Source organism: Rhinatrema bivittatum, chromosome 4, assembly GCF_901001135.1.
Source record: "Rhinatrema bivittatum chromosome 4, aRhiBiv1.1, whole genome shotgun sequence".
Lineage (NCBI taxonomy): Eukaryota > Metazoa > Chordata > Amphibia > Gymnophiona > Rhinatrematidae > Rhinatrema > Rhinatrema bivittatum.
The window spans coordinates 207758414-207779385 of record NC_042618.1 but is presented as its reverse complement, the minus strand read 5'-3'; the positions used below and the strand labels follow the sequence as shown (position 1 = coordinate 207779385).

The 20972-nt window shown below is 45.9% G+C and overlaps 1 protein-coding gene across 3 annotated transcripts in view; it reads left to right on the top strand.

Annotated features, from left to right (window-relative positions):
• MON1A (MON1 homolog A, secretory trafficking associated) overlaps positions 1-20972 on the top strand; it is an 85088-nt gene that overhangs the window by 50722 nt on the left and 13394 nt on the right. For all 3 annotated transcript variants that reach the window (XM_029599631.1, XM_029599630.1, XM_029599632.1), the window contains 2 exons: positions 13696-14461; positions 18128-18275. In XM_029599631.1, coding sequence (XP_029455491.1) covers positions 13696-14461; positions 18128-18275 — 914 coding nt within the window. The remainder of the gene's footprint in view (positions 1-13695; positions 14462-18127; positions 18276-20972) is intronic.

The following is a 20972-nucleotide window of genomic DNA, read 5'->3' as shown; positions in this document are numbered from 1 at the left end:
GCCCTCTTCCTCTAACTCCATCAGTTCACCTGTGTCTGACTCGTTATTCTCTGAGTCTGCCAGCTGTTCGCCTTCAGGCTCTCCCCACGGGTCAGGTGATGGCTCTAAGAACCTGGGATTTGTAGTTTTTCTTGTCCTCAACTGCGCCTCTGCTGTCTGGCTCTGGTATTACCTGCCGCCCTATGTTGTCTTGTCTGTTCCTGACCCCGGCAGTGCTGCACTGCATCACACTCCTCACACAAAAGAGGCATTTCTACAATTATCACAATCATTAGCGGGATTCTATGAAACACTTCAATCATCCTTCAGGATGCTTCATGATCCATCTGTCAGTTCCCCAGAACATAATACTCATGCTTCTAGGGAACAGTCGGTAGAACTGCCGGAATCCCCAATAACAAAAAGTACGGTGTCACCAATTCAAAACCAAAATACACCTATGGATTCCCCATCTCCGCAAACCTTCCCATCATCATCTACTGGGTTTCCATCGGACCCACAGGAACAACCACAGGAACCGTTTTCCCCTCCAGAGGACCTCGCAAACCCAAAATATTTGGAGAAATTGGGTACCATATTACACCTAGAGGTTCAAAAGGAGACAGACCCTAGATCAGAAACCCTTGGTCTCCTAAAGATTTTCAATACTCCAGGAGAACCAACATCTTTACCATCGCAAGATATTCTACATACCGTCTTAAAGAAATCGTGGGAAACACCTTACTCTTTGTCAGCGGTCTCAAGGAAAACGGATATCAAATTTCGTATGCGGAAAATATCGCCTTTATGCCACAATTACCGCATGCTTCAATTGTGGTAGAGTCTGCGATGCAGAGATTCAAGAAATCAAAGTTGCACACCTCATATCCACCAGGCAAGGATAATAGGTATCTAGATGAAATTGGCAGAAAGATGTACCACAACTCCATCTTGACTGCCCGTATTATGCACCATCAGTGTTACATGGTACAATACCTAATTGAATGCATACAAGCCATGAAAGGTATGCTTTCCTCGACAGCAGATCAAGTACCACAACCTCTTCATGATATGGAAGAGTGTTCTTGCCACCTTCTGAGGTCGATATATGAGGCTTTCGAAACATCATCCAGGGCATCTGCAACAGCCATTGCAGCCCGAAGAATGGCCTGGTTACATTCCAGTTCAATACGGGAAGACTTGCACAAAAAACTGGCGAACCTCCCATGTACAGGAGATAACCTGTTCGGAGAAAGATTTCAAGACACTGTGGGCAAATTAAAGGAGGAAGCTCTAGCAGTCCAATCCTTAACATCACAACCTCACTACTCGACCACACGTTGTTATGTGGGATCCACTCATCGACAATCATATTCCCGTAGACCTTACAGGTCTTATCAGTCCTTTCGTACACAACTGTATCCATCTTATTAGCGTTCTACGCCTCAACAGCATACCCCAAACCAACGTAGGGGCAAAGCACATACTCAAAGGCAGCAGACGCAACAACCGGCTGCTGCAGTAAAATCAACGCCATCTTTTTAGTAACCCAAGCACCACCTGGCAGAATCCTTTCTTGCCTGGCAGCCTGGGAAAGAATAACATCCGATCAATGGGGTTTAGAGATACTACGACAGGGGTACCAACTCCAATTTACCATGAAACCCATCTTACCTCACCTTCCCACTCTAAAGATTCAAAGCGTCCAACCACAACTGGGGGAGGAAATTGCTTTGCTTCACAAACAGCAGGCCATTCGACAGATTTCCCAGAAAACGCAACAGGTGAGGTTTTATTCCCCAAAAAGTCGGGTGGCCTTCGATCCATACTAGATCTGAGAGAATTGAACAAATTCCTCACCAAAGAGAAGTTCAAAATGGTATCGTTGAAATCAATCCTACCTCTGATTCAACCCAACGACTGAATGTGTTCCATCGATCTAAAGGATGCTTACACACATATTCCAATCCATCCATCCTCTTGGCGATACCTGTGCTTCCGCTACAAGCATCACCACTACTAGTACAAAGTTCTACCCTTTGGACTATCGGCTGCACCCAGGGTTTTCACCAAATGCATGGTTGTGGTGGTGGTGCATCTCAGACAACAGGGTATAATCATATTTCCATATCTGGATGATTGGCTGATAATCACCTCGACTCCAGAAGTCTTGATCGATCACCTACGACGAGTGATACAGTGCGTACAGAAGTTGGGACTAGTGATCAATTTCCAAAAATCACATCTACAGCCAACACAAACATTACAGTTTATAGGAGCATGCCTGGATACCACTCGCAACCGGGCATACCTCCCAACCGAGAGAATAACGCAACTGCGTCACCTTCTCCACGAACTGAATCATACTCAGAGACCTTCGGCAAGACAAGTTCTCGTAGTCCTAGGCCACATAGCAACGGCTATTTTCACAGTTCCCAACACCAGGCTTCACATGAGATGCCTGCAATGGGGATTAAAACATCAATGGAAACAACACTCACAACCGTTGACACAGAAGGTATCATTGACTGCCCAGATGAAACAGGACATAACATGGTTGCTACTAGACTCCACCCTATCAAAAGGAGCATTATTCAGTTCCCCTCCGCACAACACAGTCTTAACCACAGATGCGTCTCACAAGGGATGGGGAGCACATCTCAAGATTTACGAAATGCAAGGGTTATGGACAATCTCAGAGCAGAACCTGCAGATAAATTTATTAGAACTGAGAGCGATTCGAAATGCACTACAAGTGTTTCAAGATCACCTGAGAGGTCGCAGGGTCATGATATATATGGACAATCAAGTAGCGATGTTTTACATCAACAAACAAGGAGGGTCAGGTTCATGGTCCCTTTGGAAGGAGACCCTACAAATATTCGAACATGCTCACAAAAATTGCATACATCTACAAGCAACTTACCTACCAGAAGTAGCAAATACAAGAGCATACAGGTTAAGCTCCATCTTTCACCCTCATGAATGGGCACTCAATTCGAATGTAGCCCAAGACATCTTCATACAGTGGGGGACACCTTTGATAGATCTATTTGCAACGAAGATCAACGCTCAAGTTCCCAAATTCTGCTCGATAAGACCAAGCCAATTCAGAATCGCTCAGGACGCCTTCCTCAATCTGTGGACTACAGGCCTCCTGTGTGCCTTTCCTCCCATACCACTAATAACAAGGACAATTCAAAAGTGCATAACAGACCAAGCTCAACTGATTCTCATAGCACCGGTTTGGCCGAGACAACCGTGGTACAATTTCCTTCTCAGACTGTCCATCACGGACCCAATTCGATTACCGAATCGCCCAGATCTTCTATACCAAGATCAAGGGACGCTTCTACATCCACTACACTCATCTCTTCATTTGACAGCATGGAGATTGAAAGGCTCCTTCTAACAGAACAGGGAGTTTCCACTTCAGCACAGTTCATCCTATTAGAATCCAGGAAACTCTCAACGTGGAAAAATTATAGCTATAAATGGAAACTCTATTCTACCTGGTGCATTTCCAAAGGTGTACCACCATTGTACTGCTCACCTGAGCTACTCATGGATTATCTTCATACACTTTACGCAGCTGGTCTTGCAACATCCTCCATTAGAGTTCATCTAAGCGCCATAGGCGCCTATCATAGACTAGTTAACAATATTCCTATCTCCAATCTCCCCTTACTCTCTCGTTTCATTAAGGGGTTAACTCACCTTCAACCTCCGATCTCTAAGCCTCCAGTTCCATGGAACCTCAACATAGTTCTGGAACAGCTCTTGCTTTCCCCGTTTGAACCCATGGACTCTGCACACATTAAATACCTCACATGGAAGGTGGTATTCCTGGTTGCAGTAACATCAGCACGACGAGTCAGTGAATTACAAGCCTTGGTCCATTACTCTCCATATTTGCAGTTTCATCACCAAAAGGTGGTTCTACGAACTCACCCGTCATTCCTTCCAAAGGTAGTTTCGCAGTTTCACCTCAATCAAACCATAGAACTGCCCATCTTTTTCCCTAAACCTCACGCAAATGATAGGGAAAAATTACTGCATACATTAGATTGCAAAAGAGCCTTGGCATACTACAAAGAAAAAACAGAATCGGACCATCGAGTCTCTCAACTCTTTGTATCATTCGACCCAAAGGCAACTGGATTACCAGTGGCTAAACGCACCATCTCCAGCTGGATAACACAAAACATCATGTTCTGCTACAACAAGCAGCAACTACAGCTACATTCTGTTCCTAACGCTCATCAAGTAAGAGCAGTGGCGGCTTCCTTGGCACATCTTAAAAATGTACAGCCCATAGACATTTGTAAGGCAGCTACATGGTCATCGCTCCATACCTTCACATCTCACTACTGCCTTGATCAACAAGCAGCCACTGATGCGAAGATAGGGCAAGCAATTTTACAATCTTTATCCACGTGTTCACGGTGACTGCTACACTATTGATGATCACGTACAAACAAATATATATCATAAATAACGTGATCGGGAGCTTGGGACTCCCATGACAGCATGGCTAATTCAGCCCTGCTATCGACAGGAAAAAGCAAGTTTGCTTACTGTAAACAGTGTTTCCGTGGATAGCAGGATGAATTAGCCATGCTGACCTACCCACCTCCCTGGCAGTCGCCGTCTTTTCGACTACACAGCTTAATCACAGACTGAGGAGAATCCGTTACTTTCCTGTGCGGGAACACACACGCAGCTGCAGAGACCAAAAATCTAATCTCTGCTTTGTGAAGTTCTGCCTCCAGGGCCTGATTGACAGATCCCATGACAGCATGGCTAATTCATCCTGCTATCTACGGAAACACCGTTTACGGTAAGCAAACTTGCTTTTATCAGCAAAGAAAAATTTAAAGATTTCCTAGCGTGTGGCAGATGGACTCAGGACCAGTTGGGTATAGGGTGCTCCTGATAGCAGTTGGAGACGGAGTCAGATTTCAATCTGATGTCAGCACCAGTACATATACCCATGCAGGAAGCTCTGCTTTTCAGTATTTCTCCGTCTCCATAGCAGTTCGGAACTCTATACATGCTTGCACAGCATTAGAATATTCAAACCAAAGAAGAAAGAAAATTCCAAACAAAGAAGATATCTTATCTCTCCAGACGAGCCCTGCTCTCCTGCGGTGATACCTAAGGGTCCCTCCCCCAGTTGAGAATTCCTGAGGTGATTCCTGAGATCCCTCAGAGGTAGGCCTCGGTCCGGTAGCCAGTTCCCGGCGTGGACTTAACCCCCGGCAACGGGAGCAGCTGAGAGGCAGTGGGTGCAATACCGACCACGGCGGTGAAGGTAAATTCCCTCTCCCCCGCACCCGCTGACCGCCCGGAACAAGACCGGGAAACGCCAAGACCTAGGTAAGGTAGAAAACTTTCTCTAAGTCTCCAGTCTCTGAGGCTCAGATAGCCGCATAGATTGCCAGCCGGTGTCTGTACCATCGGGTTGATCAGCCCAGTCCGGACTAGACCCCGATCTGATACGAGGGCCCTCCCACATGGAGACTCTCCGGGTGATCGCCATCTTGTTCACGTGGTCGCCGACGCCATTTCCCCTTGATCACTGCTCTGTCTGCCTAACTGAACCGTGCGCACAGAGACGAGCCGGGCGCACAAATTACTTGTGTGCACAGCGGCGTGCGCATAGGTGCCGTACGCACAGCTATGCGCACAAGTTAAGGCTGTGCACACAGCGGTGCGCGCATCCCGGCCTACATGCACATCTTCGGCGCACCCGGAGCGGATAACTAAACCTCCTGGCGCGCACATCAAACGCACAGACCAGGGTTTCAACGACCTACGCGCACAAACCATTCCACCACCGGCCAAGAAAACCAAGGCACAAGCCCTCTACCCAGCCTGCCACATAAGAGCTGTGCAGCACGAGAAGGCCACGTCCCTGTGTCTACAATGCGAGGAGGCTCTGGGAGAACCAGGACAAGGCCCTCCCCAGCTAGTATAGGAATCCGGATCTATCCCCAGCACGACCCTCCCTCAAATGGGGCCCCTGGGGAATGCAGTGGTTTTCAATCTAGACCCAGGATCCTTCTCCTAGGTAGAATTCTTTAAGGGTCTACGCACCTTTGTCCACATGCAACCAGCGCCACCGATGACACAGACATATCCTCCACCAGAGGACCCTAGCCTCCCAGGGCCCTCTAGGCCTCCCAGAGACATGCCCCCCCCCGGCCAAAGGCCTCACCATAGGGGACACGGACACCTCGGACGAAGATCAAGATTCCCCTTCCTCCGTTCCTGGAGGAAGGGGAAATCCCTCCAGGAACGGAACCTTACCGAACCATGAGGTGTTTCTTCTCCAAAGACAAGCTACCAGATCTCGTGTCTCTCAGCTTGAAGGAGCTCGCCATCCCAGACACAAGTGCCACAGGGGAACCAAGACGAACCCTCTCCTAGAAGGGCTCTGTCAGGCCTCCCACCATTTCCCTTTGCTGCAAGCCATACAACAGCTGATCGACTTGGAATGGGATGCTCCGGAGGCCAGTTTCAAAGGGAGACGGGCCCTGGAAGCCCTATACCCACTGGAACTCTCAAAGATCTCCTGGTGTTCCCCAAAGTAGATGCCATGGTCTGTGCACTACCATTCTAGTCGAGGGAGGAACGGCACTCAAGGATGCCCAGGACAGATGTCAAGAATCCATCCATAAACAGTCATTCGATGTATCAGCTATGTCACTGCAGATTGCGGCCTGCTGTGCCATGGTGACACGCACCTGCTTATCAATGACCAGGAACGCCGCCACCCCGTCGAAGCACTAAAACCAGCAATATCCTTCCTCACAGACGCGACCTCCGACCTGGTGCGCACCTCAGCCAGGGGTGTCTCAGCCATAGTGGCAACCAGAAGTCAACTCTGGCTCCAAAGCTGATCAGCCAACGCGACTTCCAAGACGAAACTCACGAGAATGCCCTTTAAAGGAGCCCTCCAGTTCGGAAGCAAACTGGAGAAGTTAGCTGACAAATGAGGTAAATCTCCAGTACCTCGGTAACCGGAGGACAGGAACAAAAGAAGCCAACGCCCCTCACCCTGATTACTTAAGGGCAGAGGATCTCAGCATTTTAGACCCTACAAGAGTACATATCAAGCACCTCGCCCCGCAGGCAGGGGCCAGTCCTTTCGGAACAAACACAACAAGAGGGGAGCCGGCTCTGGCACAGGCCCCAGCCACAACCCACAATGAGAATCAGCCAACCCATCCACAGGAAGAAGCCATAGGGGCAGGCTTGCCCTATTCTACCAAAGATGGGTCAAGATAACAGCGGACAAGTGGGTCCTAACCATCATTCGAGAAGGATACTATCTGGACTTCCACAACATCCCTCCGGACAAGTTCGTGAAATCTCCTTGCCATGCACCCTCCAAGAGGACAGCAGTGGAAACCACACTGGCCAAATTGCTCGCTCTAAAGGCCATAACACTGGTGCCCACACAACAGCAAAATACTGGGCACTATTCCATCTATTTTATCTTCCCCAAGAAAGAGGGAACATTCCGGCCATACTGGACCTCAAGTCGGTCAACCGCTACCTGAGGGTACCACACTTCCGCATGGAAACCCTGCGCTCGGTCATAAGGGCGATACAGCCGGGAGAATTCCTTACATCCCTGGACCTGTCAGAAGCCTACTTGCACATCCCTGTACATCATGAGCATCAACGCTTTCTACGCTTCATGATCCTGGACCACCACTACCAGTTCCGGGCGCTATCCTTTGGGCTAGCCACAACCCCTCGGACGTTCACCAAAATCATGGTTGTAGTGGCGGCGACACTGAGGAAAGAAGGAATCCTCGTACATCCATATCTGGACGATTGGCTGATCAGGGCAAAATCTCCAGAGAAAAGTCATCAGGCGACCACCAGAGTCAAGACTCTACTGGAGAACCTCAGGTGGATCGTCAATACAGACAAGAGCTGTCTGCATCCCTCCCAATCTCTAAAATACCTGGGAGTCCGGTGCAACACCAGACAAGACAAGGTCATTCTTCCTCCTACAAGGAGAAGAAAGCTGATGAACCAATTGCGAAACCTGCTAAGAAGTTTCCGCCTCAAAGTATGGGACTACTTCCAAGTCCTCGGCCTCATGACATCAACCTTGGAAGTGGTCCCATGGGTAAGAGCTCACATGTGACCGCTACAGTGCTCCCTACTATCACAATGGAACCCGACGTCCCAGGACTACTCCGTTCGCCTCCAGCTCCCAGAGGATTCGCGGAACCAGCTCCAATGGTGGCTAAAAGAAGACCATCTGAGCAAGGGAGTAAGGCTATCCCCACCGATCTGGATCTTGCTCACCATGGACGCGAGTCTACGAGGGTGGGGAGCCCACTGCCAGGAACTGACGGCTCATGGGCAATGGGACAAGGAAGAGTCGGGATGGAACATCAACCGACTGGAAGCCCAGGCGGTCACACTAGCCTGCCTACGGTTCAGTCACAGGCACCGGGGCAAATCTGTCAGAGTCATGTCGGACAATGCCACAACAGTTGCCTACATCAACCGCTAGGGAGGAACCAGAAGCCAACAGGTGTCCCTGGAAATAGATCCCCTAACGGCTTGGGCGGAAGCAAACCTACAAGGGATCTCAGCCGCTCACATAGCGGGAAAAGACAACGTCACTGCGGACTGCCTCAGCAGAGAAAGTCTAGACCCAGGGGAATGGATGCTGTCGACCACAGCCTTTCAGTTGATAGTAAACTGCTGGGGAACTCCAACCATGGATCTCCTGGCAACCTGGTCCAACGCCCAAGTTCCCAACTTCTTCAACCGCAGATGAGAACCACAATCCCAAGGGATCAATGCCCTCGTCCAGACCTGGCCACAGGAAGACCTGCTTATACGCCTTCCCCCCGTGGCCACTACTGGGCGGGATCATCCGCAAGATAGAACACCACAGGGGGCTAGTACTTCTAGTGGCCCTGGACTGGCCAAGAAGGCCATGGTACGCAGACATGTGAAGGCTTTTGACGGGGAACCCTCTCCCTCTACCTCCACACAGGGATCTGCTCCAGCAAGGCCCGATCCTCCACAAAGACCCAACTCGATTCTCTCTTACGGTCTGGCCATTGAGAGGACACGCCTGAAGAAGAGCAGATACTCGAGGGTGGTGATTGACACCTTGCTCCGAGCATGCAAGTTCTCCACATCGCTAACCTACATATGAATATGGAGAATATTCGAAGCCTGGTGCGAAGACTGCGACATCCTTCCACAGACAGTCAAAATTCCCACGATCCTGGAATTCCTGCAGGACGGCTTACAGAAGGGGTTGTCCCTCAAATCCATCAAGGTTCAGGTGGCCGTGTTGGCCTGCTTCAGAACCAAAGTGGAAGGCATCAGCCTAGCATCTCATCCAGACGTCTCCCGCTTCCTGAGAGGGGTCAAGCAGATCCGACCACCCTTAAAGTGGCCGGTACCCCTATGGAACTTCAATCTAGTACTAGACTTCCTAGCGGGAGCCTCCTTCAGACCTATCCGCGGTCTGTCCCTATGACTCCTAACCTTGAAGACTGCATTCCTAGTGGCAATATGTTCGGCCCGTCGCATCTCCGAACTTCAAGCACTATCCTGTCGGGAACCGTTCCTCAGATTCACACCGGGATCCATACAGCTATGCACTGTCCCCTCCTTCCTTCCAAAGGTGGTTTCTCACTTCCATCTAAACCAAACCATCTTGCTGCCATCTCCAGACGAACATAAGGGCTCGGAAGAATCTCACCGTCTTCGTCATCTTAACATCTGCAGACTCCTAGTCCGATACCTGGAAAGGTCGGAATCCGTACGAAAGACGGACCACCTATTCGTCCTTCACAGTGGGAAGAAACAAGAGGAAGCGGCCTCACGGGCAACCATAGCCCGCTGGATCAAAGAAGTAATCAAGGCAGCCTACGTTGAGGCAGGCAAGCCTCCACCGCTACAAGTCAAGGCCCATTCCACTAGAGCCCAGTCAGCGTCCTGGACGGAAACTAAGATGCTGTCACCCACCGAGATGTGTCGGGCGGCGACATGGTCCTCCATTCATACCTTCTCCAGGTTCTACTGCCTGGATGTTCAGGCTCGGGAGGACACAGCATTCACAAGGGCAGTACTAAGTGGGCCGCCCTCCCACCCGGTTCGGGAGTAGCTTTTGTACATCCTGTTGGTCTTGCATCCATCTGCTATATGCTAGGAAATGGAGAAATTACTTACCTGATAATTTCATTTTCCTTAGTGTAGACAGATGGACTCAGTATCCCGCCCACAGCTGCCGCAATACACGGAAACCTCGGGTGACAATTCCCAAGAGCAAGACAAGCACAGGTAAGCCACGCTTTCCTTCAGCTAGGATACCCATAGTTACCGGGTGTCAGCGTTTCTCGGTTGAGGGCATTGGTGGTCTCCAGTTATAGTCCACGTCAACCAGTTCAAGTTAATCACGTTATTCAAGTTATTCAAGTTAAACAAAGTTAACCAAGTTAACCAAGTTAATCAAATTATCCAGACACACATATATCCACAATTGCTTTTCGAGGAGAATACTGAAGAGCAGAGCTTCCTGCACGCATGCATGTACTGGTGCTGAAGTCAGATTGAAATCTTACTCTGTCTCCAACTGTTATCAGGAGCACACTATACCCATTGGTCCTGAGTACATCTGTCTACACTAAAGAAAACAAAATTATCAGGTAAGTATTTTCTCCAATATACAAAATAGACATGACTCCTGGAGCTATGATTGAACAGTGGAACATATGATTGGCTATCGTTGAGAAGAGCAACAGACAAAATGAGCGCAGAGAGAAATAAGGGTCCACACATATTCCTTATTATGCTGGCAATAGTTTTTACTTGGTACGGCCACTTCACTGTTTTGTAATACACATCGAATTTCAAAAGGGTCACCCGACACGGACCCTGTGTTTTTGTGGCTGCGTCGGGAGGGATGATAATATAGGAGTATCACTTCTAGGAATTAAACGAACAAAATTATAATGTAGTGGGACCACACACCGATGAGATTGAGCCGATACATTAAAACTGACAACATACCTGAGCCAGTTTCAACATGAATGTACAGGGAGCGCAACAATTAAAGGGACAAAGCAAACATTTGAATGCTGTCAAAAAGGCATGAAAAACACTAATCAGAAAATACCAGCCAAAACAAAGAAAAGCCAATCAGATCATAGCACAATATGTAAACAAGGGGGCGGAGTTAAGTGAAATAACTCCATTCGATTTTATTATTTAAACCATGTGGGGAAAGGCTATCAAGAATATGAATCCATTTCTGCTCTTTCCGAATAAGCATTTCTGAAAAATTCCCGATGGGGGAGATAACACATCAATAACAAAAAATCTTAACTCAAGTGCAGTGTAAGAGCAAGCAATCCAGTGTGTGACCAGGGGAGCATTATCACGATGATTATTAATATTAGACCGATGCTCAGTGCGTCGTGTCTTGACCATGTGTGCCATTTTTCCCACGTATAATTTCTGGCAGGGGCAAATAATGTAAATCACATCTGAGGATGAACAATTAGTGGAGAAAAATGTAAAGGGAAAACTTTTTTAGAAACAGGATGTGTAAAAGACGAGAGTGAAAGGGGTCACACACAAACATTGTCCACAAGGTTTTATGGCTCCCTAAAGATATGGGTAATGAGGTGGACGGACCTAGTTCAGAGTGAACCAAGTAATCCCAAAGATTCCTACCACGATAGAAAGTGAATCTAAGAGGACAGTTACTCTCTTCATGTAAAGAGAGTAAAGACCAATAACGGCAAGCTCCCGGCTAAGGAATGAAAATGGAAGAATACAATTGATGAATCCCTCAGAAGATCATGGCTGTGGCAAGAATAATAAATCACGGTTAACATATAATGCGCGTTTAAAGGCTTTCTTAAGGATGCCGTAAGGGTACTCCCTCTCTTTAAACCGGGTGAACATCTGCTTAGCTTGAGTAGGAACTCTGTTTTTGACGAACACAGCCGTTGAAGCCTTAAGAACTGTTCCACTGGGATGTTACTTTTTAAAGCATAGGGATGGTGACTATCAAATGTCAAGAGTATTTTGATCCGTTTCTTTTACATTTTGTGCTGTTATCTGATTGGCCTTACTTTGCTTTCGCTGGTATTCTCTGATTAGTTGGCGTTTTTTGCGCTTTTTTGACAGCGTTCAAATGGTTGCTTTGTCCCTTTAATTTTTGAGCTCCCTGTACCCTCATGTTGAAACTGGCTCAGGTATGTTTTCAGCTTTAATGTATTGGCTCAATCTCATCGGTGTGTGGCCCCACTAAATTATAATTTTGTTTGTTTAATTCCTAGATGTGATACTCCTATATTATCGTCCCTCCCGACGCAGCCTTGCGGCGAAACACGGGGTCCATGTCGGGGGACCCTTTTGAAATTCGATGTGTATTACAAGACAGTGGAGTTGCTGTACCAAGTAAAAACTATTGCCAACATAATAAGGAATATGTGTGGACCCTTATTTCTCTCTGCACTCGTTTTGTCTGTTGCTTGAACACTGAGCGCAGAGTTGTTCGTTTTTTTACTCTCTGACTAGATCTTTTTTCTTGGTAACATTACTTAATGGTGACACGCATTAGCTGGATTCAGGGCCCATGATTTCAGGGTTCCTGAATGAGCCCTAGTGTTTGCCCAGCTGCCCACCTATCACCGCAATGACTGGACCAGATAAGTTAGGGGAGGGGAGATATGAAATAGGGGGAAAAAAATCCCTGGATAGTTACAAATGAAGACTCAGGGTGCTATCATATTTTGTTTGTGTCCCATATAATTCTGTTCTTGCAGAGATAGGTATCCTACTAAATAGATCTTTTCACACAGGTGCTATACTATTCTATGTAGTTCCATGCAAGTATCACTGAAACTCAAGAACATGACGCAGAAGTCATTACACATCCAGTGCCTTCCCTCCAATTCTTTTCAAACAGAGATCATTGCATCAAGCTGTATCGATACACAGGTACCATCTCATCCAACTGTATCCATACATAGAAAGCAGGATCTATAGTACATGAATTATCTCACTTAGTAGAGAGAGTTTGCCATATTTTTTTTTTAAAAGGAGATTTAATCCTCCTGGTTTGATCAAATACCAAATACGTTTGTTGTCCCCAGCAGGGGTTAACTTGGGGACTGCTTTCAGGTATGTGGGAGGCATGGGAGGGGATTTTTGGTTGGGAATTTTTCTTTAAAATGTGCATTGGGACTGTAACCAAGGCTAGACAGAATGTTCCTTCAGCTTCATGTTGCTGTGCTGGACCAGAGATTACTTGGATTTCTATATCAGCTGATAGTGTATGTATGAGATTTCAGCTTTCCAAGTAGCCATGTTCCAGGAGTTAAGGATGTGATCTATTTGAAAGGATTAAAAAAAATGTAAAACTGATATTTTTATTTTTCTACATATTGACTTTCAGGTAATACATTATTTTGTATTTACTCCAATCTCTTTTCCTTTCTCCAAAGATAAAACACTTTACAGGCACTCAGCATTTTTAACTAGTGCTGTGCTGATAACTAACTGTTGTTTTAGCTAGTACTAAAACATTGTTGCTTTATTGTTGCTTTAAACTGGAATTGACTCCTGGGTATTATAGTGGGAATAGTCCATCGTGGCTTTGGAAGTTCTCAGCTGATTTTCTCTTTCTGTTTTTTTGGGTGGTGGGTTCAGATGGCTATAAGGTGGTCTTCGTGCGCAGGAGCCCACTAGTGCTAGTGGCAGTTGCTCGGACACGGCAGTCGGAGCAGGAGATTGCACAGGAACTTCTCTACATCTATTATCAGATCCTCAGCCTCCTCACCTGGACTCAGCTCAACCACATTTTTCAGCAGAAACAAAACTATGACCTCCGTCGGCTCCTGGTTGGCTCTGAGCGCATCACTGACAACCTGCTGGATCTAATGGCCCGGGACCCCAGCTTCCTGATGGGAGCAGTGCGCTGCCTGCCACTGGCCGCCAGTGTTAGGGATGCTGTGAACACCAGTCTCCAGCAGGCCAAGGCCAAAAGCCTAGTCTTCTCCATCCTTATATCCAAAAACCAACTGGTGACTCTCTTAAGAAAAAAGGACCAGTTTCTTCATCCAGTTGATCTCCATTTACTCTTCAACCTCATCAGCTCCTCCACATCTTTCCGGGAGGGCGAGGCCTGGACACCCATTTGCCTGCCAAAGTTCAATGCCAGTGGTTTCTTCCATGCCCATATCTCCTACCTGGAGCAAGAAATGGACCTCTGCCTGCTGTTGGTCTCCACCAACCGTGAAGACTTCTTTACTGTTTCTGACTGCAAACAGAAATTCCTGGAGCGCATGAGGAAGCGGGGTTCATACCAGGCCCTGCAGGAAGCACTGCGTACCCCATTTTACAGCGTTTCCCAGGTGGGAATTCCAGAGCTGAGGCATTTTATATACAAATCCAAGAGCTCAGGGCTCTTTACCAGGTGAGAATTAGTTTTGTGAGTGTTGCAGCTGAAAAATTTCACGTACCAAAATTTGGAAATGATTTCATGTTTATAGAAGTCAACATAAGATCACATTAAAAAAAAAATCTCTCTTGATGATTGTAAATATTGCAATGTTTTGGAAGCAGATACTCTGCAAGGCTTGATGCCTGTTATAAATGCTGTAAAGAGGCTTTGCTTGTCTCCCGTGGCTCTTGTAACAATGCAGATGGCAAGACTCCGAGGGTAAGCCCATCACCATTGTAGTCCTTGATGACGGTTTCAACTTTAACTCCGTGTTCACCTTGACAACGGTCATCCCTTACCCCCCAGCACCATCAAGCAGTCTTGAGTTTTCTTTGTGTTAAAAGGTTATATAGGCGTGCATTTTCCCCCTTTTACATGCAGAGACTGCTGCCCTTGTAGTGACTTGATCTCATAGGCATCCTCCTGTGCTAGGCTGGTATGGAAAGATTTACTGCAGCAAATATTACCAAGTGGTCTTCACCCACTGCTGCAATCCAGGAATACACAGAGCTAGAGGCAGAAACTCTGTTTTATTGGTAGAGGTGTAGCAAAATTCCCAACACAAGCAGGCTGATGCAATATCGAGTGCTCAGGCCAGCGCATCGGCTAACTCTCTATTGGACGCAAATTTTGGAGGTGCTAAGCAATGCAATAACGGGATTAGTGCGCCCAATTAAGCACTTGGCTAATAGTGCTCATCACATATAAATTCACGTAGATGAGGATATTAGTCATTAACCCGGAATGTAAAAAATGACTGCGCGCCCAACTTGCCCTGTTTAACGTGGAAAATTTAACGCAGCCGGGGCTCAACAAAAAAAAAACAAAAAAACATGCTTTCTGTGGTTCCTCCTACAAAATATCATCGTGGTACTAAGTAAGAGGAACCACAGAAAGCTATATGAAGACCAAAAAGCTTGACTGAGAAAAAAACAATTTTCAGGGCACATAATATTCATGCACAACATACATAGTCCAGGCCATGTATGTTGTGGGTGTATATAGTGCCGGTAGCAGGAGAACACGGACACTCATATTGAGCATCCGTTTTCTTAACTTGCACTGAACGCCACCTCTCCTGGGTGCTTGTTGCCGAGGAGGTGCTAGGGATGCACAGTGTCCCCCAGCACTTCCTTTTTAAGGCAGCAGCTCATTTTCCTATTGCATCGCGCGCCGTGGAGAGGTGGATGGGCACACGTTAGGAAAACGGGCGCTCAATATAAGCGCCTGTTTTTAGGGTGCCCATATTGCATCAGCCCAAAAAAGAGGAGTTTTCTACAGGGATCATTAGTGCAATCCGTGCCATCTCGCCCACAGATGATGAAGAGCACATGATCAGGATTTTTGTGGTGAAGGGGACAAAAGAGAGAGGGGGGGAGTGCCTGAACTTCCTCGCTGAACTTCCTCGCTGCCCACAGCTTCTTAGCTGTGGGCAGAGGCCAGCTTTCAAGACCAAAGACATTTTATGGCCTTTGGGTGGGAACCTGATAGAAAGAAAAGACAGAGGAGGAAGGAAATGACAGGGGCAGGAGAGAAAGGAAAGATAGGTCAAGGGGTGAGAGAAGGAGAAGATGGGTCAAGTAAGACGAGAAACAAAATGAATAAAGGAAGGGAGAGAGACAAATGGGGGAATTAAAAAAGCAACACGGATGCTGCAGGGCAAGAATAAGTGCAAATAAAAGAAGAAAAATGATGCTATAAGAGAGAAAGGGAAGAGGAGAGGATGAAGAGCGAGAAAGAGAACTTAAAACACTGGCAGTTTAGGGACAGAGGAAAAGCAAAGCAGAATGGTGGAAAAGCATAAAACAGGAAGGGAACTAGCACCCTGGGAAAAGTCTGGAGAAACGAACAAGAAATGGAACAAATCCTGCTACTGGAGTGAGAAAACCCAACAGAAGAGAACCAGGAAGGAAAGAGCGCAATGAAGCACATCAGCTCAAATAAAAACTGGGAAAGGTTTATTGTCTGCACGTAAATCTGGACAGGGCAGAGTGATAAGGAGAGGGAAGGGAGTGACCGGGTTCCCCTGGTAACATAATCCAGGGTGCGGCTCTTTTAGCTGAGATAGAGAGCTGGAAAGGTCAAGGCTCACCGAAGCCCTCCGCAGGCCACTGAGGGATTTAAACCTATGAACTGTACTGCCAGAGCTTCTCATTTTTGTATCACCACCAGACCCACGCAGCGTTATATGCACACACATAAAAAACTGTTGCTGCTCTCGGGAGCTTATAATTTAATCCAGATACACGGACAAGACACACACATTTCAAGACTTTTTTTTTTTATTCAGGAAACATAATTACAATTGTCAAGGTAATGATCGGAAAAACCAGGAATATAAATGGAATATAAAAATTTAAAATAAATAAAAGCAACCTCAAAAATGTGGATTTATTTTAGTTTATTTTTAAATCTTAAATACTGGTTCTTTCATATCTTAACTTTCTCGATTTTAACTGTTCACTGTAATACATTTTTTTTGTCTGTATCCCGATCAGGTTGTAAGCTGCACTGAGCAGGGCCTGTCTCTTCTGAGTATCTGTACAGCACTGCGTATATCCAGTGGCGCTACGGAAATGGGAAGTAGAAATAGTCATAGAGCCCCTTGATAATGGAGCCAGAAGGCTGCAGGTTTAAACCCCTCGGCCCCACTTAGAGCACGGCCCTGTGGAGTGCTTCAGTGAGCCTTGAGGCCCTCATGGTTACTTGGTATAATTAAGGGGAGGTGGGTTCATTTCAATAAGTACGCAGGCATTTTTGTACCTGTGTGCCTTCAGTCAAAAGAAACTACCTACCTGGGTAGATTCTCTGTGAAAACTTCATAAAGGTACGCGAGTCCCTGTGTATGCTGCTCATGCGGGGGGAGAAACTATGCACAGAGCAATAGAAAATGCAATCTAATGCACATACTCTTCTGCCCCCTCCCCAGCGAATGTCTGTTTTAATAGTGGCTAAATATAGCTAGATTTAGCTGCTGTGCCTGGGGCAAATTATTCCAAACTAATATGGATCTAGGCACCCAAATTCATGGTTAAGTGCTTAGATCACTTTTTAACATTGTCCTCCCCGTATCTGTTATCATAGGCTGGGGCTCTTAGAAGGTGCTTTCCAGATTGCAGGTTTTGTAGTGATACTAAACTAAGGTAAAAGGGAGAGGGTCCCCCTCCGTGTTTGTGACTTTGTTGACGTGCATGTTTATGTACTGCAGTTCTAGGAGCTGTATTGGTTCTGGACAAAGCTGGAATCTTTGTAGGCTGCAATACGTTTTAAAGGACCAGCAGAAAAGATGATGTAGCACATGAACTTTCAAGACCACATAGGGCCCTACGTCAGATAAATAAAAGAAGGGACATGTGTGAATTTGAAAGCTCGTGTACCATATCTTTTTTTTGTTGATTCTGGAAAGATTCCTGTGTATATCTATATTGAGTAAATGTATGCGATCATGTGTTGATTCTGTGATGTATTTGTGCATGTTTACAGTGTATGTGTATATGTATTCTCATCTATATAGGTGCCTATGTATGTGATTTCTCTATTGGGGCAGTGTCTCCAGATGGGTTTCTGTGTTGCTCTTTGTATTGTGTAGATGTGTATGCTCACGTATTTGTTAATCACAGTTAGGATTTTTCTCCCCAGCCCTGAAATTGAAGCTCCATATGTTACTGAGGAGGAGAAGGAGAGACTTTTGGGACTGTACCAGTACCTGCACAGCCGGGCTCACAACTCTCCTCATTCGCTGAAAAACATATATTACACTGGCACAAATGAGAACCTGCTGGCATGGGTGAGCACAACCACTGAGAGAAGACTGCAGGGTTGAGGCTTGGGGAACAGACTACAGGGGCAGGGCTCAGATAGGCCCTGGGGAATGAATGGGAAAGGGAGCAATGACTGAGGCGATCAAACTTGCAGATGAGACAAAAAGATTCCGCAAACGAATCACTGCACGGCGATTAATAAGAAAAACTGCTGCAGTAGCATTTAACTATAGAAACAGAGAAAATTTGTTAGAAAAAAACCTAAAAGGAACAATTCACAAAATTAAAAACTTGCAGGAGGCATGAACACTGTTTAAAATTACCATCCTTGCGGACCAGATAAAATGTATTCCTTGCTTTAAAAAAGACCAAAGGAAAACCAAACGACTGCCAGCATGAACATAAATTGCTATACTGGGTCAGACCAAGGGTCCATCAAGGCCAGGATCCTGTTTCCAACAGTGGCCAATCCAGGCTTACAAGTACCTGTCAAGTACCAAAACCCTAAATAGATCCCATGCTACTGATGCCAGTAATAGCAGTGGCTGTTCTATAAGACAACTTGATTAATAGCAGGTAATGGACTTTTCCTCCAAGAACTTATCCAAACCTTTTTTAAACCCAGTTACACTAACTGCACTAACCACATCCTGTGGCAACAAATTCCAGAGTTTAATTGTGCGTTGAGTGAAAAAAGAATTTTCTCCGATTAGTCTTAAATATGCTATTCCATGTATGTACCAGGATCAGTCCATACCGTGGTTTATGTCCCCCTTCCAGCAGATGGAGTCAGAGCAAAAACTGAGAGGGCAGTCCCTGATAACTGTTGAGCCCTCTGTAAACCTTCAGTATTTCTCTGACTACAGCAGATGGTAGTTGCACCTTCGGTTCTCCAGTTCATTTAGAGGATAGTTTACAGAATTTTTTATTCTTTGTTTTCCTCTAATTATTTCCTTGGATGGATCATAGTTATAAAGTTAAAAAAACCAAAAAGCCTGTGTTCAGCTTCTCTGGAGACTTGCAGGCAGAACTTTTTCAGTGACAGGTCTGTCTCCTACATTCCTTCTATCTTCTGTTGTTTTTGGGGTAAGTGTTTACTTATTTCTTACAGCCAATATTTCAGCTGCCTTATGGGTGAATGTTGGTGGTCCAATCTCTCCCCCACAACCCCCTGCTGCCCTGAGATGCCGTTTCTTCCTAATTTTCTTGCTAACTTCAAGGAGTGCCCTCTGGTCCTTCTATTATCCAAAAGAGTAAACAACCGATTAACATTTACCTGTTCTAGACCTATCATGATTTTAAAGAGTTCTATCATATCCTCAGCTGTCTCTTCTCCAAGCTGAACAGCCCTAACCTCTTTAGCTTATCCTCATAGGGGAGCTGTTCCATTCCCTTTATCATTTTGGTCGCCCTTCTCTATACCTTCTCCATCGCAATTATATTCTTTTTGAGATGCGGCAACCAGAATTGTACACAGTACTCAAGGTGCAGTCTCACCATGGAGCATTACAGAGGCATTATGACATTTTTGTTTTATTCACCATTCCCTTCCTAATAATTCCTGACATTCTGTTTGCTTTTTTGACTGCTGCAGCACACTGATTTGACAATTTCAATGTATTATCTACTATGATGCCTAGATCTTTTTCCTGGGTGGTAGCTCCTAATATGGAACCTAACATTGAGTAACTATAGTGTGGGTTATTTTTCCCTGTATGCATCACCTTGCACTTGTCCACATTAAATTTCATCTGCCATTTGGATGCCCAATCTTATTTGCCCTTTCAAACAACACTAGGACTAGGGGACACTCCATGAAACTAGCAACTGACAGATTTAAAATAACTCATAGTAAGTATTTTTTTCACTCATTGCACAATCAAGCAATGTAATCTGTTTCTAGAGGATCTGGTCAAAGCAACTAACACAGTGGGGGTTCAAAAGGCGATTGGTCAAATTCCTAAATAAAAAGTCCATAAACAGTTATTATCCAGGTAGACTTGGGAAAGCCAGCACTCATTCCTGGGAGTGAGATACAAGGAATAGGTCAAACATTGCGTATTGCTTGGGTATTTGTGACCCACACCATCAGAGACAGGATGCCAGGACAATAGACCTTTGGTCTGACCTGGCATGGCATCATGTTCTTATGGATGTTCCTATTAGAATCTGCTGGGTACTCCTATATAACCGACTGGCTACTATAATACTAACAGTAAATAAGAACATAAGAAATTGCCATGCTGGGACAGACCAAGGGTCCATTAAGCCCAGCATCCTGTTTCCAACAGAGGCCAAAAACCAGGCCACAAGAACCTGGCAATTACCCAAACACTAAGAAGAACCCATGCTACTGATGCAATTAATAGCAGTGGCTATTCCCTAAGTATAATTGATTAATAGCCATTAATGGACTTCTCCTCCAAGAACTTATCCAAACCTTTTTTGAACCCAGCTACACTAACTGCACTAACTACCTTCTCTGGCAACCAATTCCAGAGCTTTATTGTGCATTGAGTGAAAAAGAATTTTCTCCGATTAGTCTTAAATGTGTTACTTGCTAACTTCATGGAATGCCCCCTAGTCCTTCTATTATTCGAAAGTGTAAATAACCGAGTCACATCTACTCGTTCAAGACCTCTCATGATCTTAAAGACCTCTATCATATCCCCCTCAGCCGTCTCTTCTCCAAGCTGAACAGCCCTAACCTCTTCAGCCTTTCC